This window comes from Chenopodium quinoa, unplaced genomic scaffold, assembly GCF_001683475.1.
Source record: "Chenopodium quinoa cultivar QQ74 unplaced genomic scaffold, ASM168347v1, whole genome shotgun sequence".
Lineage (NCBI taxonomy): Eukaryota > Viridiplantae > Streptophyta > Magnoliopsida > Caryophyllales > Amaranthaceae > Chenopodium > Chenopodium quinoa.
In genome coordinates, this window is record NW_018744066.1 from 1,069,660 (window position 1) to 1,091,746 (window position 22,087).

At 36.8% G+C, this 22,087-nt stretch overlaps 2 protein-coding genes and 1 pseudogene across 2 annotated transcripts; 2 read left to right on the forward strand and 1 right to left on the reverse strand.

The window, feature by feature from the left end:
- The first annotated feature begins 6,617 nt into the window (after positions 1 to 6,617).
- On the forward strand, positions 6,618 to 7,960 carry LOC110691077. Its single transcript, XM_021868012.1, has 2 exons — positions 6,618 to 7,526; positions 7,665 to 7,960. The coding sequence occupies exons 1-2, from the start codon at positions 6,722 to 6,724 to the stop codon at positions 7,958 to 7,960; spliced, it is 1,101 nt and encodes a 366-aa protein (XP_021723704.1). The 5' UTR covers positions 6,618 to 6,721.
- A 1,858-nt stretch (positions 7,961 to 9,818) lies between these two features.
- On the reverse strand, positions 9,819 to 12,045 carry LOC110690906 (UDP-glycosyltransferase 87A2-like). The gene is made up of 2 exons (XM_021867812.1): positions 11,441 to 12,045; positions 9,819 to 10,959 (listed from the first exon to the last, which is right to left on the reverse strand). Exons 1-2 carry the CDS (start codon positions 11,946 to 11,948, stop codon positions 10,046 to 10,048), a joined length of 1,422 nt encoding a protein of 473 aa, XP_021723504.1. The 5' UTR covers positions 11,949 to 12,045; the 3' UTR covers positions 9,819 to 10,045.
- A 1,920-nt stretch (positions 12,046 to 13,965) lies between these two features.
- LOC110691078 lies at positions 13,966 to 22,062 on the forward strand (annotated as a pseudogene).
- The last annotated feature ends 25 nt before the right edge of the window (positions 22,063 to 22,087 follow it).

A 22,087-nucleotide genomic window follows, 5' to 3' on the forward strand; every position in this document is an offset into this window, starting at 1 on the left:
AAGCACATTTCAATCAGTATAGAAGCTGAATTTTTTTTATTTGTGGGGCCCCTTTTAGCGTGGGCCCTAGGCCGCCGCACTCGGGGCCTACCCTCAGGGCTGACCCTGTATATGAGTGTTTTTAAGGGTAAGATGTAAGCTAAATAAATAATGACTTTTATTATATAAGGATAACTTTAAATACTTTTAGGGTAAATTAACCTATTTACAATAAATTTAAAAAAAAAAAAAAAAAAAAAAAAAAAAAAAAAAAAAAAAAAAGCCTGTTTTATTTAAGGAAAAGTTATTTTATGAGGCTTGCCTCGCCAATAGCTCTATGACACAAGCATAAATAAAGAATTAAGAGATAATAAAACTTATCACTCTGAAAACTCTCGACTTTTCTCTCTCCTCCTTCGATTGTATAGCTTCCCTTCTATATATCCTTCTCTATCTCTGATCCCTTCAATAATGGATGGGGCCCACCAAAAACCCTCACTGATGTGCCGTAACCTCATCTCCATCGTTCTCCACCATCATCATCCCCATCACCATTCCCTTTGCCCTTTTTCTTGCTCCAACAAACTCAAGCATAAACTAAGCTATTACAGAAGAGATCGTATAGCCCAAATGAAAAAGCTATTAATAGGTTATCTCAACCAAAAGTTTAATCTGATGATTGAATCCCAAGATTGGATTGTATGTATATTCAATCATGCCCCTCACATGAGAGCCTTTGGGTTTAAAATGTGGATGCAGCATAGACATCCTCACAACCAACGATAAATATTTCACTTGAAAGTGGGGGGTGGATCGGATGAGATTTGAACCCGTGACCTTTTGTGTCACACTAACTCTTAATACCATGTTAGAAGACTATTTAAACCAAAAGTTTAAGCTGATGGTTGAGGCTCAGAAATATGTTTTATACTCTATCAATCCTCCTTACATAAGAGCCCTTTAAGCTTAAAATGTGGATACAACATGAATCCTACACATACCCTGCGCGAAATATTCCTCTTGAAAGTGCACGATTGATGAAATATGAACCTGTGACCTTTTTGTCATTATGGCTCTGATTCTATGTTAATGGACCATTTCAACTAAAAATTTAAACTAATGGTTGAACCCCAAAATCGATTTATATACATTATCAATAGCTACAATGGATAGAAAACAAATAATAAAGAAAACAAAATGATGAAGTAGTTCTCATCTTTAACAAAGAATGGGGAACCAGCTTTCCATTTCCAAACAATGTTAATGAAATAAGTTGTCTATCTCCTTAGAGAAGAAACTCTATCTATTGTGATTTATTTACATCCTAACATACACTATCATTCAACGAGGATCTAGGAGATGGAGGGATGGTTAGTCCTTCTGTCTCCTTCCCCCCCCCCCCCCAACCCCCGAGTGATGGGGAAGGGGCCCGGGGGTAGGGGTTCCGGTTCCTCATCCTCCCATTCTTGTGATAGGGTAAAGACCCTCCTCCATATCTTATGGTATTTTAAAAAAAAAAAAAAAAACATTCAACTACTCTCTAAAAACTGACGCTAATTAATTCGGTTTGGGCTAACTCAAACCAGCAGTATAGTTAATGCCTTGCCTATCATCAGAAATACTACAGGGCCGCCATTGGCAGTGGCACAATTCTTCTAGTGTTGGGTTACGGGGTATAGAGTTTGATTTTTTATCTTAGAATTTTTTCTTTTCTTTTTAAATTTCACTTACTTTTTCTCATTGAAATTGTATGGTGTAATAATAGAGTATAAAACATATTTCTATGTCTTAACCAATGGCTTAAGCTTGTGTCTAAATGACCGGGGCTTCGGTCGCCGGCTCCCCTGTCAGGGTCTAGAATTTTTTTTCACTTGATTAATTTTCGATCTAGTGGGCCCTTTTTTCGTTGCCTAGGTTACACCTTCGGAATACCCCAAAAGGGAATTTTTCTATACTTCCTTCAATCTTCACTTTACGCCACGCCGACTCCCCATATGGTATTAAAAGTCAACGTGACACAAAAGGTCACATATTCAAATCTCAACCACTCTATTGAGGATATATTTTGGTAGGATATATTTTTGGGGAATATTTCATATTATCTTTTATATTGTTTCCTAATTTCTAGTAACCTAATTAAGGTAATTTTAGGAATTAGCATTGTATATATGTTTTGCCCCGAATCAATGAAAGTTAAGCTATGAGTTTACATAATTCTACATGGTATCGGAGCAAGGTTATTTTTTTTTTCTCCACAAATTTTTCTTTTCGTGATACACCATGGCCGGGGGTGATGAACCACCACCACCGCCACCTACAAAAATTGAGTCTAACTCACCTTATTACCTTGGACCGCAAGATCGGCCGGGGGATTACATTACTTCACAGCGTCTAAAATTAGACAATTTCCATGATTGGTCTCATGCCGTACGAATTGCTCTATGTTCTCGCCGGAAATTCGGGTTTCTTGATGGTAGTATCATCTCTTTTGAACCGCTGTGTACGAGGGATGATTGGGTTACAATTCATTGTATGTTGGTTTCTTGGCTAATGAATACTATCGAACCAGAGGTAAAATCAATGCTTTCTCATTATGATCATGCTAAGAAATTGTGGGATGATTTACATGAGCGTTTTGGTCTAGCTAATGGCCCTAAAATTCAACAAATTAAATCTGATATCAATCGCTGTGAGCAGCCAAAAACCATGACTATCGCAATGTATTACAGTAAATTATCAGTTTTGTGGGATGAACTTGATAGACTTGAACCTTTGATTGTTTGTAAGTGTGGTAATTGTACGTGTAATGTTGGAAGACAACATGCCGATAGACGTGACGGGGATCGTCTTCAATAGTTCTTGCTCGGGCTGTACTCCGATTATTATGCCCCTTTACGCTCTGCCTTACTCTCTCAAGATCCCCTGCCCACCTTGAACAGGGCATATCAGCAAGTTTCTCAAGAAGAAAAGGTGTGAGGCTTCTCTCGCGTTAAAGAAGACCCTGCTCCTGCACTAGGCTTCGCTGTACGGGCTGGTGCAGGGAGGGGGCGTGGCAGCACTGATCGTTCGGTGCCGGTGTGTGATAAATGCAAGAAAGTGGGTCATGAGACCGTGAAATGTTGGTCGGATAAAATTTGCAATTTTTGTAAAAAGAGGGGGCATGAGCTAACTAGGTATGAGGAGATTTATGTCGCATCCACATTTCAAGTCAAAGGACTCTCATGTAAAGGGGTGTGATAGATTATATAAACCGATCTTGGGATTCAACAATCATTTTAAACTTTTGGCTGACGCCCAAGAATATGTTTTATGCTCTATCATGGAGTATAATACTTAATTTATTTTTATCAATACTCCCTCCATTTTTAATTACTTGCTCTAGTTCTCCTTGTGTGGAGTTTTAGTAGAAATTGAAGAAAGTAATAAAATATGGAGGTAGTGGAGTTGTTGGAAGAATTAAAATTGTAAAAAGCAAAAGTAGTTTAGATAATTAGGGAGAGAGAATATGAAATCAAAAAAATATGATATATGTTGGGTCCACTAGTTGAGATAAATGAATTAAATATTGTAAAAGCTTTTCAAATTAAAAAACGGAACAAGTATTTAAAAACGACCGAAAATAAAAAGTAGAGCAAGTATTTAAACACAGAAGAAGTATTTGTTAGAATAAAAAATAATATCCAAAAAATACGCGTCTTACAAATAGTGTGGAAATGCAAGCCTCACCACTTCACTAGTCACTATTCACTAATACTTGGTGTTATTGAAAAATCTGTGCATAATTTTACATTAGTTGATAAATTAAGTCCAACGTAGTATATTCTACTATTAGACCTAAATTAAAAAAAAATTCCACTCAAATGAGCATAAGAAGATGTCCAAATATGCTAGTGTTGTTTTATTCTTTTTTTTTTTTAATAATTTGCTATTGTACTTTATTGAAGATATGAAAGCATCTTCACTTAAAGGGCGGGTGATGACAAAAAGGATTAAGATCTTTATCATATAAAAGCACAATGCACAAACCAGTAAACCACATAACACCTCCCCCCCCCCCCCCCCCCCCCCCCCCTTTTTTTTAACAATGTCTCATGTTTAACCAAAAAAAAAAAAAAACAATGTCTCATGCCATCTCATTATATATATATATATATATATATATATATATATATATATATATATATATATATATATATATATATATATATATATATATATTTATCAAAAAAAATATTTGTTAATCCCCTTACAAACATTTTTTTTAAATAAAAAAACAACTTAATTCAATTTATATATTATTGTTGTTTTTTATTTTTTCCCCAACTTAATATTTTCTATAAATATATTCAATATTCATGCCTTTTTCATCTCCTTAACTCCTTTAAAAACATTCATTTCTAATATAAACATATTATAAAACAAAAATCATACTCTAAATTATTTACATATAAATAATAGGTGCAAATACACAGACTAGAAGGCTATAAGATAACACTAAATCCAACTTCATTTTTTATGTTTTTTTGGCGAATACATCCAACCTCATTGTAGAGGGGAGGACATCCTAATGTTTCTTTAAAAAAAACACATTCAACCTCATTATGTTCTTCCATGTGCACTTAAGAAGCTGGAAAAAGATATAAGATTTTTTTTTAATCAAATAAAACGTTATACGACATTTACAAAGAGATTTAAATTTAATAAATATATGACAATTGAATCAAATAAAAACATCCTTTCAATAGAGGTACGATCGTTGTTGTAAATCGTAAATTCTTCCTACCCTATTTCATATTGCTGTGATTTACAACTTTTTTCAACGAGTTGGTCTATCGATCTGTTGTAGTCGTAATGAAAATTTTCGTCTAATTCATCTGATTGTACTCGAAGGACTAACCTATTTCTCGATCCCGTGCAAATCTTTATCGATCTATGAAACAAATTGTACCATACTAAACTCAAAATACAAAAACAAAACTAAAACAAAGCTCACCATAGGGGTACTTACTACACTCAAATCACTATAGGGATACTTACTACTTTCAAATAATGTAGATTTATTGAATTCAATATCAAAAACATAAAGAAACTAAAGAAAAAGGGTATTTTAATCCTATAAAACAATTTTTTTTTTCTCGAACCATAGAGAGAAAAATAATAGTGAGGAGACGACTAAATTTAACATTTTAAATTGGATTCTTGAGCACATATTCACGTGCACTTTACTTGTAGATTGTTGTGAATCATTCACTTTTCTTCCTAGCCCGATTAAAATTCAATTTCTCCTACACAAATGTTTTTATTAGTAGGAAATATGCCAAGTCGACCGCGTTATGGATTACAAGCGAATAAAAGGCTCATTTGGTATATCTTATTTTATCCAAAAATATTATAGTTTTATTTTATTTTAATCTATTTAAATTTATATATAATTTAATCTGAATTAATTAATTTATTTAATTTTAAATTCTTTTATTTTATTATTTAGTATGAGCTAATTTTATTTGAATTTTTCGTATTTATATTGTCTATACTTGTTTTACTTTATTTTATTTGAAATTACATTAATTTATCTAAAATTATTTTAATAAATGAGATTAAATTAGTTAAAATATGATGAAACAAAAACACTCTAAAATTATATTCGTCAAAGTAAAATAGGAGGACTGAAAGAGTCAAATACTTAACATGAAATTTAAATTAAGTTTGGGTACAGAAAATGAAATATATATTCTTCCTTCATTTTTATTTACTTAACATATAATCCATTGGTATGCAATTACATAAAAAGATTAGAGAAAATAAACATATACTAAATAAAAACATGTTAATACCTTAAATAGGGTGTTTAAACATCGACCTAGACAGTAAAGATGGAATAGATCGAACTAACCTCAAACTAGAAAAAGGACCCAAGAGAATCGGTTTGGTCTTTAGATTGAGATATATTGATTTTAGGTCTTCAGCCCAGTTCAAAACCCCTTTAAATGGATCTTATTGGACTAGACCAATTTTTTGTTTAAATTATGAATAAAACCTATACACTCTTAATTTTGACAATTTGATTGACTTAATATGATGAGAGGTAAGTGGATAGTTTGAGTATCAAAAAATATAAAACAAAGCTAATGGAGTTAATAGTTTATTAACAAGTAATAGATAAATAAATAAATAACTTAATAATAATAAGCTTAACTTTTTGTATCGATATTATTTAACAACTAGATATGACATTATCTATTTTCATGCACAGACATCAATTAGAGTTACAAATTCTCTATCTTTCGTTAGCAAAAGAGAAAATCTAGATTGTAGCTAGATCTACAAAACCGGAGAATTCATTTTTAAAATAAAAAAAGTTTCACATGTGATCTCATTTGAATTGTTTAATGTTTAATTTCCTGTAGAGTATATACTTGTGTAAACTCTTCAAACTGTACATAGCTTTATTAACACACGATATTATTAAAAAATAAAGAAACATTATATTGAAAAAGCATATGTAGATATGTGATGGAGAGTAACGATCAAATGATAAAGTAATTATGCGTATGATATACTTTGGTATATCTTGGCGAATGACGCTATATAAACGAGAGCTCCCCGACCATTTTATTAGCATCACAACTCATAATTAAGTAGCATTTAATTGAGTTGTTCTTTGTCTTCAAAAAAATAACCAAATATTCATTATTAACTCAATTTGAGTGTTTAATTTGAGTGTATTTGGAAAAAGAAAAAAATGGGATACTTAATGAATGGAAATGGTGTGACTGCTTTGGAATGGCCAAAAAGTCCAACCGAAACCACTGATGTTTGCGATGCAAACTCCCCTCTACTAGCCACGGGTGAGCTACGAGTCCTTAACCAAATCTTCCAACCATACGGCCTTCGTCGAGCCTTCAGTGGTCGTGTGGTGACCGTGAAGTCATTCGAGGACAATGCAGTGGTGGTGGAAGCAATATTTGCAAACAAGTTGCACGAGCCGAATGTCCTAGTCATCGATGCAGGGGGGAGCCTAAGGCGGTCGATGGTTGGAAGTGTTCTAGCCCAAATGGCACATAACATGGGGTGGGCTGGGATTGTTGTAAATGGGTGTATAAGAGACATTGATGAGATCAATTCGATTGATATCGGGATTCGAGCCTTAGGGTGTGTCCCGGTGAGGTCGTCTAAGAAAGGAGGTGGTGAGAAGAATGTTACGGTCCATTTTGGTGGAACTTTAATTAGGGATGGAGATTGGTTATGTGCTGATAGTAGTGGCATTTTGGTGTCTAATTGTGAGTTATCTGTTCTTGGCCCAACTTATAGTCCTATTCTTCATAAATATGGGACTAATAATATGAATTATGAGGGTAATTTCTATTACACTCATACCATTGCTGACTACACTAGCCCAGCCGAACGACACCGGTTGTTCGCGGCTCACTTTCTCGACGATCTCAACTTCCTACCGAAGTACCTCCCTAAGTCATTTGATAGCATTCAATACCTTGTTGGCGACTCTACTACGGTTGGGAGTGTCAAGCTCATCAAGTTTCCAAAAGGTATTGTTTTATCTTTGTTGTGATGCAGACGAAACCTGATCTAAAATCATATAAAACTATAAAAGTATCATTTGCATGACTTTATATACCATCTAAGACAAATGACATCTAAAATTTTATGGTAATTTAAATTTGCAGGGCATCCGTTCAATTATATGAAGAACAAAGTGGATGAAATCGATAGTGATAACTTCTACATCAAGTACACAACAATTGAAGGTGACATTCTTGGGGACAAATGGGATCAAATTGAGTATGAAGTGAAGATCGAACCTTCGAATACCGGAAGTCATTTTAAGTTGATAGGCTACTTCCATCCCAAGAAAGATGTCATGCCTACAGAAGAGGATGTAAAATATGGCCAAGAAGAGCTCAAGAACATACATAAGGTTGCTCAAGAATTCCTCTTCCTCTACCCTCACCTCTATGCCTGATGAGGTCAAGAGTGAGTTATTGATTGGTTACACTAATAAGTGGACGGACTTGACTAGTATCAATACTATAATTATGTACCCTAATAAATGTATAACTGGTATGTTATAATTTTAATCATCTGTGGATTAGCAATTTGAATACAAATCTTGCCCTAATTAACAAAGAGGGCGACTATAAAGGCATTTTATATTTCTATAAATGTGTTTTGTACTCCGTTGTTATTTGTTATACATCCTCTGGATTTTTTTTTTTTTAAAATCATACAGTACTATTTAAATTAGGTGGCATGTCAAAATTGCCCATATGATATAAGCAAATGAAAGAAAAGGAGAGGGGATAACAATGGTTGTAATTATTTATAGGGCCATCAAGGTACATATGGTAATTAGGCCTTGTTCACTTCACCTTAAAAAAATTATATTAAGTAAAAATAAGTTCAGTTCAGTAAAATTAATTTCAGTTCAGTAAAATTCAGTTATTTTAAAGAAGAATTATAATAAAAAATCAGTAAAAATAATTCAGTTCAGCAAAAAATAATTTAAGTTCGGTAAAATTAATTTAAGTTCAGTAAAAAAAAAATTTAATTCAGAAAATATAATTTTATTTTAGTAAAAATAATTTCAATTCAGCAAAAATAAGGTAAAGTGAACGGAGACTTAGTGTATGAACACAAGTAAAAGTCATAAAGTATACGGAGTACCAAATAACAAAACTGTGCAATTAATATGTAGTAGGTGGCCAAAAGACAAATGATGCAATTGAAAAAATTGAGAAAGTAGTATCCTTAATTGATTTGGTTGCCAATAATAAATAATCCCTAAATTGAGTTAATTGTGACAAATTTTTGGTCATGGCTTAACAATACCCCCTTTTGTCCCTTAATAATCAACCTAATATCTAACTGTCTTGCATAGTATTCAAGGTCCATACTGATGGAATAATATGAGTTGGTTATGTCCATACTGATGGAATAATATGATTTGAATATTATTCCATCAGTATGGACCTTGAATAGTATTCAATATCTAACTGTCTTGCAAGGGACGAGGGTCTTGCTCAAGGTCAATTAATGCTCTCCTCTCAATTGTCCATGGACGTAACCAACTCATTATTATTGAACCATATAAAATTTGTGTTTTTGTCATTACAAGAAAAGATGCGGTACGGTGTTAATAACGATGAGAAATCGAGTCATATAAAAGAACAATTCCGTCGCATACTCATCGAGGTTCGTCTACTTGACACCTTCCATGCATCATGAGTAATGATCCCGTCGCAATTATGCTGGACAAAATCTCACTGTATGGATCAGATTCGCTATAGCTAGAGGGGCTCAGATTGTATCTCAGCTCCCCACCAATTTCTTGTAAATTAATTGACTTTGTAGGTTTTTTTTAATAATAATAATAATAATAATAATAATCGCGATTGAAGCAAATATAACAAGACCCCACATGACAATATTTTTCCTAGCTTGAACATAAATTACAAAAGATGGCTTAATTGGAGTTTGCAATAATATCATACTTCTTCAATTTGAATTTTTAAATATTACACCACTTGCATTTTAAGACAGTTTCACAAATATTGCACCATATCCATTTAAAGCAACCAAATGTCAATTTTCACATCGCAAATACTCAATATAACCTTATTTAACACTTGATTCTTTAGTTAATGTTTATATATATCACATGGTTAATTTTGTACCCTTCTTCTCTCTTTCTTTTCTCTTTTTTTTTCTACTACCAAAAAAATTGTGCCCAACCTATATGGTGCGACAATAAAAGAGCGGGGGAAATACTTAAAAATGTTATTAACATTATAATAATGTTAAGGAGATAGTAATCCCCTCAGTTAATTTCTAGTGCTCATTCAAACTCAAATGTTTTATTAACGATTTTTAAAAAACAAACAAAGCTCTTCCAATGTGCAGTAACACACTGATACACACTCTTCATGAAAATACAAACCAAAGGAATCACAACCCACTATATAATGCTTACATAAAGATATATAAGCTGATGACGGTGCAACAGAAAATAGAAACAATTAAAAGCAAAGAAAGTAATTAAAGTTAGTGCTTAATTAGTAGCATTTTTAGTAGAAATTTCTGATAGAAATTCCCCAACATAGTGTTCAGCCGTGCTATCTTTAGCAATTGCTGCCCAAACCACTTGCTTAAACTCCTTAGAGTTCTTGTGCATCTCTTTAACCTCCTCGCTTTCGAAATCCATAAACTTGATCACAAGCTCCTTAACTTTCTCTCTTTTAATCAGAACATCCTTTTCAATTTTATCCCTTAACCTCATCCCAATCTTCCAATCCTCGACCACTAACTTGCTATACATGGGTTGATCAGTAGACAAAGGGAAAGTAAGCATTGAAACCCCGGCGAAAGCACTCTCTAGAACAGAATTTAACCCAGCATGGTTAAGAAAACCTCCTATCGATTTATGATATAACACTTTCATTTGATCACACCAAGGGACTATGAGCCCATCTTTATGATCACCACATATGTCCTTCAAAAATGATGTTTCTTCTCGGCCTACGAATAGAAATGGCACTCGGCTTTCACACAAGCCGAGTGCCAGTTCTTCCAGTTGTGCCATAGAAGGTGAGAGATGACTTCCTAATGAAACATATAATACTGACTTTTCAGGTTGGGAGTTTAGCCATTTTATGTAATCAGGTTCATCGTCGAGGCAAGGATGATCACTTGTTTGGTTATTTTCGGGTTTTGGGAGAATAATGGCGGGACCTATAGGGTAAATGGAGGTAGAGGGTAAGATGGTTTTCATAGCATCGATTGCTGGCCTTTCGAGCTCATCGAGAGTTCTCAAGATGATGAATTGTGCTTTAGGCATGTAAGACATGGCATCCAGCATAAGGTCTAACATCCTTTTCTTGTACGAGTGAAGAGCTAGAGGAAGATCTGCTAAACGCGTCGATCCAATCCCCGGGATATAGTCTACTCGTTCATCTCCTCTTTCCCCTGTTCACAAATTAAAAAAAATTAGAAGGTAAGAAAAATAATCATTAGAAAGCCCTCCTTAATTAGGAAAATTATTAATGTATTGATTTAATTAACACACTAGAATTAGTTGTCGAATCATCCAACCATGGCTAATTAATGAACTTCATCATGCTCTTGTATTCCACAAAGATTAATGGAAACATAACATGATAATTAACAAAATTAAATTTAGCCTGTTGACTAGAAAACGACATATTATTGTGAACAAACAATAACAAGTGATGATATGATGAACAAATTTAACATGATGTACATTTTGCAAAACTGAATCATATTGCACCGATAGAATATTGTAGAGAAAACGGCTTAGCTTTCGTATTGATATTACAAAATATAACCCAACTTGCCTAAAACTCATATAAATACAATATTAACATAAATACACCAAACTGACTCTAATATATGCACCTAATAATTTCGAAACTAGAAGGTAGATTACCTATCAAGGAGTCGAGTGGATAATGATTGTTGCTCACAAAAAGATGATAGTGGTGAAGAGCCGGAAACAAGCATGCCAACAAAGGCCAAAATGAAGCAACTGGAATGTTCCTTCTAGTCCCAACACCAACCACCCACGGAAGAAAAGTATCCGCGATGATCACATTTGGAGGAGCTTCAAGGGCATCAACAATCCGCTCAACGTGCTCTTCCATCTTGGTGTACACAGCATGGAGGAAGCCTTCATTGTCAGCCCCTCGAATGTGTTCCGAGGGGAGGACATTTGGAATGGTGGCAAAACAAGCATTTTCCGGCTTGTCATTCGGGTTGATCAATGTAACCCACTCCTCAGTGAGTACAATGGTGAATGAAATATCTAAATTTATACTCGATGAAGAGGAAATGAGTTGGTTGCATAGGGTGAACATCGGATTTATGTGACCTCGACCGGGGTATGGCACTATCACTATGTGACAATTCTTACTAGTAATGGTTTGTAAAGAAGCCATTACACTTGTATATATGAATCTTAAGGCAAACTTTTGTTATTTTATGGATTCAAACAATGAATTTTACTTGTATGAATGGATGCTTAAACACACTGCTACAAGCTCTCCATATATAGTGTGGGAACAATGATTTTAAATTCTAGAAGATTCTTCATTGTGACATTAGAACGTGTTATTCGATAAATTATTTGTTTCATAATTTTTAAATTCTATGGAATCGAATTTATATTTTTTCAATTGGATGGTTCATGCTCAAGCACCAATGATTCTCGGTTATATTATACTGTATTTCGGTTATCTTGCATGTTTTTTATATATTATACTTCAAATTAAATAAACTTTGGTTTTTGATTCATAAGCTAAAACTCTTAGTTACTGACTTACTGCTACTTCACTACCCTGTAAGTGCAATTATAAAATTAAATGTTGTTGACTAGTTGATATTAATATGTGATTGTTGCTGCTGATGTTCATTTGCAATTGATGTTGATTTAATTAGGATTACTAATTGATGTTGATTTGCGGGTTCGGTGGTCATTGATTGATGGTGGGGATGGTCGTTATTGAGAAGAAAAGGGTGGCAGCGGCGGTATTTAAGGGTGGTAGAGGTGGTCATTGAGAGGAGAGAAGAATAGGGTGGTGACTGACTGACTGGTGGTGGTATAAAGGTTGGAATTATAAGACTTGAGAGAGAGAGAGAGAGAGAGAGAGTTGGAATTATAAGACTTGAGAGAGAGAGAGAGAGAGGATGGGTCTGTGAAGGAGTTAGGTGCCGGCCTTATCGTCGCCGAGGAGGGATGCGTGTGGTGGAGGAGTTAGGTGGCTTTGTGGCGGTGTGAGTGGTGGGCATGGTGGCTCGGTGGTGGATGTTTATTTTTTTTTTAATAATAATATTATTAGTAAAGCAATAATAATAATATAATTAATTAATTTAATTGAAGAAAACAATAAAACAATTACACGTGTCATGGTAACCTGCAAAAATAGGTTACCAACCGGTTATGTCTTGTTTAAAATTAACACCATTGAAGGTTGTAATATTTAGGTATAATCCAAAGGTTGTATTATTTACACTTGAAAATCGTAAAAAGTTAAGAAATCATCAAGATATAAACACTAATAACACTGATTTATGCGTGTTTTTGTCATGAATTCCTAATTTTATACAATTTTCAAGAGTACATTTAAAGTAAAAATAGTGGAGAAAATTGGAGGAGAGAAAATATGAAAATAATGGAATATGATTTATGGTGGGTCCACTAGGTGAGAGAAATTAATTAAATATTGTAAAAACTTTATAAATAAGGAAATTGAGCAATTATTTAAAAACGGCCGAAAAAGAAAAGTGAAGCAAGTATTTAAAAACGGATGGAGTATTATTCTTTACAATTTTTCCTTTTAATAAATAAATAAATAACCAATTAGTGGCTTGGCGACGTGGCATGCACCTTATTTTTCAATGAATGTATGTAGATATATAGTCATAGAGTCCAAAACTCCAAATGTGTTTAACTTATAGTATTGAAGATTGATAAACAACTATATCCTCTTTTTTTTTTTTTTTTTAAAAAAAAAAAAAAAAAAAAAAAATCTAAACCATAAAGCATTGATTTGCGAATGTGTGCTCCAATTAATATTTACTTTCACGTTGCAACTCTAAGTGTTAGCTTGTCTTATACAGATATTTGCCAAAAAAAAGTAGAGCACTTACCTAGTTGCCTGCTCTGAGGTATTTGTGCCTCTTAACCTTTATTTTATTTGTGACTTTTAATTTAGTTGAATTTTAGGTTTCTAAAGGTGTAGAGGTTAAATTTAATTGAATGAGTGGTTTAAATTAGTTCAGCGAATGTGTTCTATTTATCTAAGTAATTACTTTATCTTAGTAATTACTTTATCTTATTTTAGTTATAAATTGAACTTGAGTAACCCTTATTAACTCGGCCTTATCAAAACTTTACTAAATCTATAAAGTCAGACGGTGATGATTAGAGTAGCTATCTCTTATCAAGTTAAAAATATGAAGATGCAATCAACTCCATTGATTAGCAAGAAAACACTTGCATTACAAGTGCAAACACTATCAACCAAAATGATGAAGCCATCAACTCCAACACCCCTTGATCTAAAATCTTACAAGTTTTGTCTTCTTGACCAATTGTTCGATTTGTCATATGTTCCTCACTTTCTACTCTACAAAAGCTCCTCAAATGAAGATAATAAAAACATAACCACTCGTCTCAAAGAGTCCCTCTCCAAGACACTCTCCTTGTATTACCCTCTTGCCGGTAGGCTAGCCAATGACAAGTTCACGGTCGATTGCAACGACAGTGGTGTTGTGCGACAGCGGAAGCAAAGGTCGTAAACAAACAAGAAAACAATAAAGAAATTCAATGCAAACAATAAGAACAACACCAAGAATTTACGTGGTTCACTATCGATGTGATAGCTACGTCCACGGGCACCGAGATCGAATGATTTCACTATAAACTGCAAAGATTACAAAGATGATTCTTGTATTTCTCAAGAACGGCTTTCACTCTATCTCTTTTCACCCTAATATTGATATTAGGGAGGTTTTATATTAATCCCTAATTAAAAGATACTTGGGCAAAAAGATAATAAAATAAGATAACCTAAAACCGCAAAATCCGCGTTCCGTATTTTTCCTTCTCCGCCCGGTCAGACCGGGCAAGGTCTGCCCGATCGGGCGCGAGAAGAAAACTCCATACGAATGCTTCAACGTATCCAACCCCCACCGCCCGGTCAGACCGGGCAAGGTCTGCCCGATCGGGCGAAGGCTCGCCCGGTCGGGCGAAGGCTCGCCCGGTCGGGCGCGAGAGCAGCTTCTTCAACGAATTTGCCAGGCACCTCTTCTTCTTCCGCCCGGTCAGACCGGGCAATGTCCGCCCGATCGGGCGGACAAAGCTACGAAGTACGAGTCACCTAATATACTTATCAACAATCTCCACCTTGACGAGAACTCGTAGTCAGCAAACGACCCCATCAAGACATAGTGAAAAAACATCTCAAGCCAAACCCGATGCAGGACTCATGCATAAGCCATACATCCCGATAAGTCTTCAACCAAGACCCATCACATACTCGTCTCCAAGTATAACAACTCATAATGCTCCACCTGCATCACAAGCCCCGGGCAAGCTCCACCTTAAGGCCAACACACCTACACCAGGAGCTCCCCAACTTCGCCCCTCAGGGCCTACTACATCACGTAGTAATCAATATTTAGCAAGTCTAAGCAATGTTTAAACTTGCTAAACGGAACAGGCTTAGTGAAGAAATCAGCCGGGTTGTCAGCAGTCCCAATCTTCTTCACCTTAATCCTCTTGTCAGTACGCAAGAAATGATACCTGACATCAATGTGCTTCGTCCGATCATGGTGTACTTGATCTTTAGCTAAGCAAATCGCACTTAGACTATCACAATACACTGTAGCAAAATCCTGTGCAATACCCAGTTCACCTACTAGGCCTTTGAGCCAAATAGACTCCTTAGCTGCAGAAGTTAAAGCCATATACTCAGCTTCAGTAGTTGACAACGTAACTGATGACTGCAATGTAGACTTCCAACTAACCACAGAACCACCCAAAGTGAACACATAACCAGTCACAGACCTCCTGGTATCCACATCAGCTGCATAATCAGAATCACTGTACCCAGTGACCAAGCATTCCCTACCATTCCCGTACACAAGACCAATATCAGTTGTCCCTCTCAGGTAGCGAAAAATCCTTTTCACCCCTTGCCAGTGTTCCCTCCCAGGTCGAGCCATAAACCTGCTTACAACACTAACAGCATGCGCAATATCCGGCCTAGTACAGACCATAGCATACATCAAACAACCAACCGCGTTTGCATATGGAACTCTAGACATATAAGACAACTCCTCCTCTGATTGAGGTGACATAGACAAAGACAACTTACAACTAACAGTAGTTGGCGTACTTATAGGCTTCGATTTTTCCATCCCAAAACGAGACAGAATCTTTTCAATGTAGCTTTTCTGAGTCAAGAAAAGCTTACCTCTAGCCCGATCCCTGTAGATCTCCATACCCAAAATCTTCCTAGCTGCACCCAAGTCTTTCATGTCAAACTCCGAGTTAAGCATCTCCTTTAATCTAGCAATATCAGATTTATTCTTTGTGGCAACCAACATGTCATCAACATATAACAAAAGATAAATCATGGAACCATTATCCAGCTTACTATGATACACACAGCAATCATATGAATTCCTGTCAAAACCTTGTGAAACCATAAAAGAATCAAACCTTTTGTACCACTGTCGGGGGGATTGCTTAAGTCCATACAATGACTTTAGCAATCTGCAGGCATAGTGTTCCTTTCCAGGAACTTCGAATCCTTCGGGCTGCTTCATCAGAATCTCCTCCTCCAAATCGCCATGAAGGAAGGCCGTTTTAACATCCAACTGCTCCAGCTCAAGATCAAAATGTGCTACAATTGACAATAACACACGGATAGAAGTATGTCGAACCACAGGTGAGAATATCTCAACAAAGTCAACCCCTTCTACCTGACTGAACCCCTTAGCAACTAGCCTAGCCTTAAAACGTATTTGCTCAGTTTCCGACAACCCTTCTTTCTTCTTGTAAATCCATTTACAACCCACAAGCTTCCTCCCTTCCGGTACCTTTACCAGTTCCCACACTCTGTTCTTGTAAAGGGACTGCATCTCTTCACCCATTGCGGCAAGCCATTGCGCAGACTCACTACAACTAATTGCTTGTTTATATGTGGCAGGTTCAAATGACTCTACATCATCAGCTACACTCAATGCATAACCTGTCATCGCATCAACACAGCAATTTCTTCCCTCCATCTCTTCAATCAATCTAACAGGCTTCTTGATAACTCGTTTAGGCATCTCAAGAATGGTGTCAGGTTGACTAGATGACCCCTGATTAGATTGCTCCACCTCATCCCCAGAGTTAGAATGAGTAGGAGTAATCTCAGGTTCAGGAGTACCCGGCACTGGAACATCAGCATCATCATCAATATATTGTACCCGAGGTAAATCAGCAATGGTAGACTGATGTACCTCAAGTACCCCATCTGTCTGTAATAAATTGTCTCCTTCCCTTCTCAAATCTGAAATCTCTGCATTTTTAATTGAATACATGGTGTTTTCATCGAAAGTAACATCCCTACTAAGAATGACCCGACCCTCCGAAGGTGAAAAAATTCTAAACCCCTTCACACCATCCCCGTACCCAACAAAACACCCCTTCTTGGCTCGTGGATCCAGCTTACCCTCAATAACATGATAATAAGCAACACAACCAAAAATCTTCAAATTCGAAAAATTAGGCAACTTACCACTCCAGATCTCAAACGGAATTTTGGAATCAATTCCAGAATGAGGACCCCTATTAATGACATAACAAGCTGTTAACACAGCTTCACTCCAGTACCTCCTCCCAAGCCCTGCATTAGAGAGCATGCATCGAACTCTCTCTAGCAGTGTCTGATTAACCCGTTCTGCTACACCGTTCTGCTGTGGTGTCTTCCTGACAGTATGATGCCGACCTATACCCTCATCTGCACAGAACTGATTAAACTCGTCTTTGCAAAACTCTAGCCCATTGTCCGTTCGTAGCTTCTTGATCTTCCTTCCTTGTCGATTTTCCACCAAAGCTTTCCATTGCTTGAAAACTTTGAAGGCCTCATCCTTTGACTTAAGCAACCTAAGCCATGTGTATCGGGACTTGTCATCAACAAATGACACAAAATAGTGGTAACCTCCCATACCTTCAACTCTAGATGGACCCCAGCAATCTGAATGGATGTAATCGAGCACTGCATCAGTAATGTGAGCACCCTTGCTGAACTTTGACCTGTGTTTCTTACCAAACACACAATGCTCACAAAATTCAAGGTTGGCAACCTTGACCCCGGATAGAAGACCCCTCTTGGACAATAGCTGCATCCCCTTCTCCCCCATATGACCAAGCCTCATGTGCCAAATCTTAGTCATCTCCTGGTGAGATACAGATGCGCAAACCGCAGAACTAGGCAGTGTAACACCCTCAAAAACATAGAGGGTGTTCCTTTTGATACCCTTAAGTACCAACTCAGAACCTCTGAAAATACACAACTCCCCATCTGAAAACACACCATTGTACCCCAATTCATCCAGGGTACCCAATGAAATCAGATTCTTTCCTAAAGCAGGAACATGCCGTACATTAGTCAAAGTTAACCTCCGCCCATCAACAGTCCTCAACCTCATGGAACCAATACCTGTGACCTTACATGGAGCATTGTTACCGACTATAACCATACCCCCATTGCGAGGTTCATATGTATCAAACCAATCTCGACGTGGACACATATGGAACGAACACCCCGAATCTAGAACCCAGTTATCAGATAAATCATCAGACCTAGCAGAACTGACTAATGCTAAATCTTCCTCTGAATTATAGCTCTCATTCGGTTTCTCTTCAACTACAGCAGCCTGGGACTTGTTTTTCCTCACCGGACAATTATTCCTAAAGTGACCCGGTTCTTTACAGTAATAACATGTTTTAGTAGTAGTTTTACTAGATCCATCCTTGCCGTTTCCAGCACCCGACCCAGCATTGTTCCCCTTGTTAAACCCCTTATTCTTTTTAGACTTTCCGGACTTAACAAATAACCCACTACCATTATCCCCATTATCACTCGTAGCTTTCATTCTGAGTTCCCTAGTATGAAGTGCTGCCTTCACTTCTTCTAAGGTTATAGAATCCTTACCAACAACAAAAGACTCTACAAAATTCTCAAAGCTAGACGGTAGAGATACAAGTAAAATCAACGCAGCATCCTCATCATCAATTTTAACATCTAAATTACGTAAATCAAGCAAAATAGAGTTAAGTTTTTCTAGATGTTCCCGTAAGGAAGTACCTGACTGCATCCGGAGGCTAAACAACCGCTGTTTCAGTAATAATTTGTTGGTCAACGACTTAGTCATATACAATGACTCCAGCTTCAGCCACAATCCAGCCGCCGTTTCCTGATCAGCAACCTCCGTGATGATTTGATCATCAAGACTAAGTAATATGGTAGAGTGTGCCTTCTCTTCCATAACTTCTAACTGCGAGTCAGTCGGTCCGTCTCCTGACTCCGAAGTAGTACTCTTTGGAGCCAACGGACGCCATATCTGCTGTTGTTTTAACAGAGCCTTCATCTTAATTTGCCATAGCCCGAAACTATTTTTCTCGGTAAACTTCTCAATTCTTATTGTTGAATCTCCTGCCATTGTTATCTTCAAGAAACTCTCCAAGGATTGAACCTGAGCTCTTGATACCAATTGTTGTGCGACAGCGGAAGCAAAGGTCGTAAACAAACAAGAAAACAATAAAGAAATTCAATGCAAACAATAAGAACAACACCAAGAATTTACGTGGTTCACTATCGATGTGATAGCTACGTCCACGGGCACCGAGATCGAATGATTTCACTATAAACTGCAAAGATTACAAAGATGATTCTTGTATTTCTCAAGAACGGCTTTCACTCTATCTCTTTTCACCCTAATACTGATATTAGGGAGGTTTTATATTAATCCCTAATTAAAAGATACTTGGGCAAAAAGATAATAAAATAAGATAACCTAAAACCGCAAAATCCGCGTTCCGTATTTTTCCTTCTCCGCCCGGTCAGACCGGGCAAGGTCTGCCCGATCGGGCGCGAGAAGAAAACTCCATACGAATGCTTCAACGTATCCAACCCCCACCGCCCGGTCAGACCGGGCAAGGTCTGCCCGATCGGGCGAAGGCTCGCCCGGTCGGGCGAAGGCTCGCCCGGTCGGGCGCGAGAGCAGCTTCTTCAACGAATTTGCCAGGCACCTCTTCTTCTTCCGCCCGGTCAGACCGGGCAATGTCCGCCCGATCGGGCGGACAAAGCTACGAAGTACGAGTCACCTAATATACTTATCAACAAGTGGGATCATCTTCGTCGAAGCTCAAGCCAACACCACACTGGAGGACTTCCTTCAAGCCCCAAATCGTGTCGATTTAGTCTCCCAATTCCTACCCTCGATTAACGCCTTGGAGTTAGTCCCACTAGCAATACAGATTAGCACATTTGACTGCGGAGGAGTAGCTTTGGGATGCCAATATCTTCACAAAATCTTTGATGGAGTTTCTTGGGGTAATTTCCTCACTAGTTGGGCTGCCCTCACAGCAGAGCAATATGAGAAGGCAATTACCCCGGATTTTTTTTTACTGCAGCCTCTCTGTTTCCTCCCTGTAGCTGGGCTACTCCGAGGTGTTCGAAGCCTTTAACAGCCCGGCCTCTTAGTGGAGGTGATCACGAGGAAGATGATGACAGAGGTTGTTCAGCGAAAGCGTTTGTTTTTACTCCGGAAGCAATAACTGAATTGCAGGATAAGGCTAGGAGTGAGCTTGTTCCTGTCCCAACTCGGATTGAGGCTCTTTCTGGCTTCATTTGGAAGCATGCAATGACCGCGGCTGCTGCTGCCAAGTCGGAGGTTGAGGTATCTGGTGAGTAAATTTTTGGACTTACTGGCTCACATCATTAATTTTATATAATCATACTGAAAGCAGTGGCGGAGCCAGGAATTTCAAACCGGGGGGACAAATAAACATCATCACTTAGTTTAATATTGGAGCAAAAATATGCTTGAATAGTTAAAGTTTTACAGCTCAAAATATAAAATACGGAGTACTTAGTCAAAAAATCAACATCGTATACCACTTTTCTCCATAAACTATTTGTTTAGGGGTTCATAATTTTTGAAGATTTCAAACAATTAATAATATAGTTATTTAAATGTAGTACTGTCATAATTATCTATAAGGCTATAACAATCGTAATTTGGGGTAAAGCTCATGCAAAACTACAATTACAAAGATTCAAATACGTATATGGAGTAATTGTTAAGAAATGCATTGAAGTAATATTATCTTATAAAGATTTAGGTTTCAAAATCTTATAAAGATTTATTAAAAAACAAATAAAATAAATAAATAAATAAAGGGAACTACAGTTACAATTATTCAAATAAGTAAATGGGGTAATGTTAAGAATTAAATTGAAGTAATACTATCTTATAAAAATTTAGGTTTCAAAATCTTATAAAGATTTATATATATAATAATTTTTTTTAAAAAAAAAACAAAAACAAAAAAAAAATAAATAAATGAAAGAAAAAGCGCACAGGAAGAATCGAACCCAGTTCCTAAGACTACAAGTACAAACTCATGCAACTTACTTTAACCATTGCGCTAACTCCTTTGGTCTATTACATTATGCACAAAATATTGTATTTATACTATTTTTTTTTTTGGAAGTGGGGGGACAACTGTCCCCCCTTGTCCCACGCTGGCTCCGCCAGTGACTGAAAGATTTTGCTTCAGAAATTGAATATGAAAAACTGAAAATGCTGATCACTTACAGGTTCTGCGGTGCTGATCCATACAGTGAACATGCGTCCCCGTATCAATCCACCAATACCCCAACCATCCATAGGAAATCTGATCATTCATGCAACTGCATTCGTCCAATCAGCTGAATCTCCAACCGCAAATCTCCAGGGGCTGGTTGCTGAAACTCGAAAAGGATTATCTGAAGCAAAGGACGCCAATTTTTAAGCAAGTTCCAAGGTGAGAAAGGGGCTGAAGCCATACGTTTATACAGGAAGAAGATGGCAGATATTAGCAAAGATACAAATATAACTAGATACATGTTCACTAGTTGGAGTAAGCTTGATGAACAACCAGACTTCGGATTTGGCATCCCAGTTTGGACCGGTTTTACTGGTGGTAAGCTGAGTCTTGAATTTAGGAATCTCTTCATTTTGATTGAGATTCCTGATTCTGGAGGAATAGAAGCTTGGTTGTTATTAGAAGAGCAAGAGATGGACGCCTTGCAATCCGATGCAGACTTCCTCGCTTTTGCTTCTCCAAGTACATGATCATACCAAGTATAATAAGTAAGAATTCTTACTAAAGTCCAATCTATCTTCTCTTGCTGTAAATATAATAAAGCTATGTATTTACTCCAGGCAATCCTTTCAATGATCGGTAATTTGGAGTAGTACATACTATTGCTAGTGCTAAGCTGTACTTGTGAGAGCTTACGCTCTTATGTTG

Bases quoted from the DNA above. Each gene is read 5' to 3' on its own strand.
- LOC110691077 (XM_021868012.1), top strand. From the start codon at position 6,722: ATGGGATACTTAATGAATGGAAATGGTGTGACTGCTTTGGAATGGCCA. The intron at 7,527-7,664 runs GTATTGTTTTAT...TTAAATTTGCAG, and splicing joins GCTCATCAAGTTTCCAAAAG to GGCATCCGTTCAATTATATG.
- LOC110690906 (XM_021867812.1), bottom strand. From the start codon at position 11,948: ATGGCTTCTTTACAAACCATTACTAGTAAGAATTGTCACATAGTGATA. The intron at 10,960-11,440 runs GTAATCTACCTT...ATTTGTGAACAG, and splicing joins TCCACTCGACTCCTTGATAG to GGGAAAGAGGAGATGAACGA.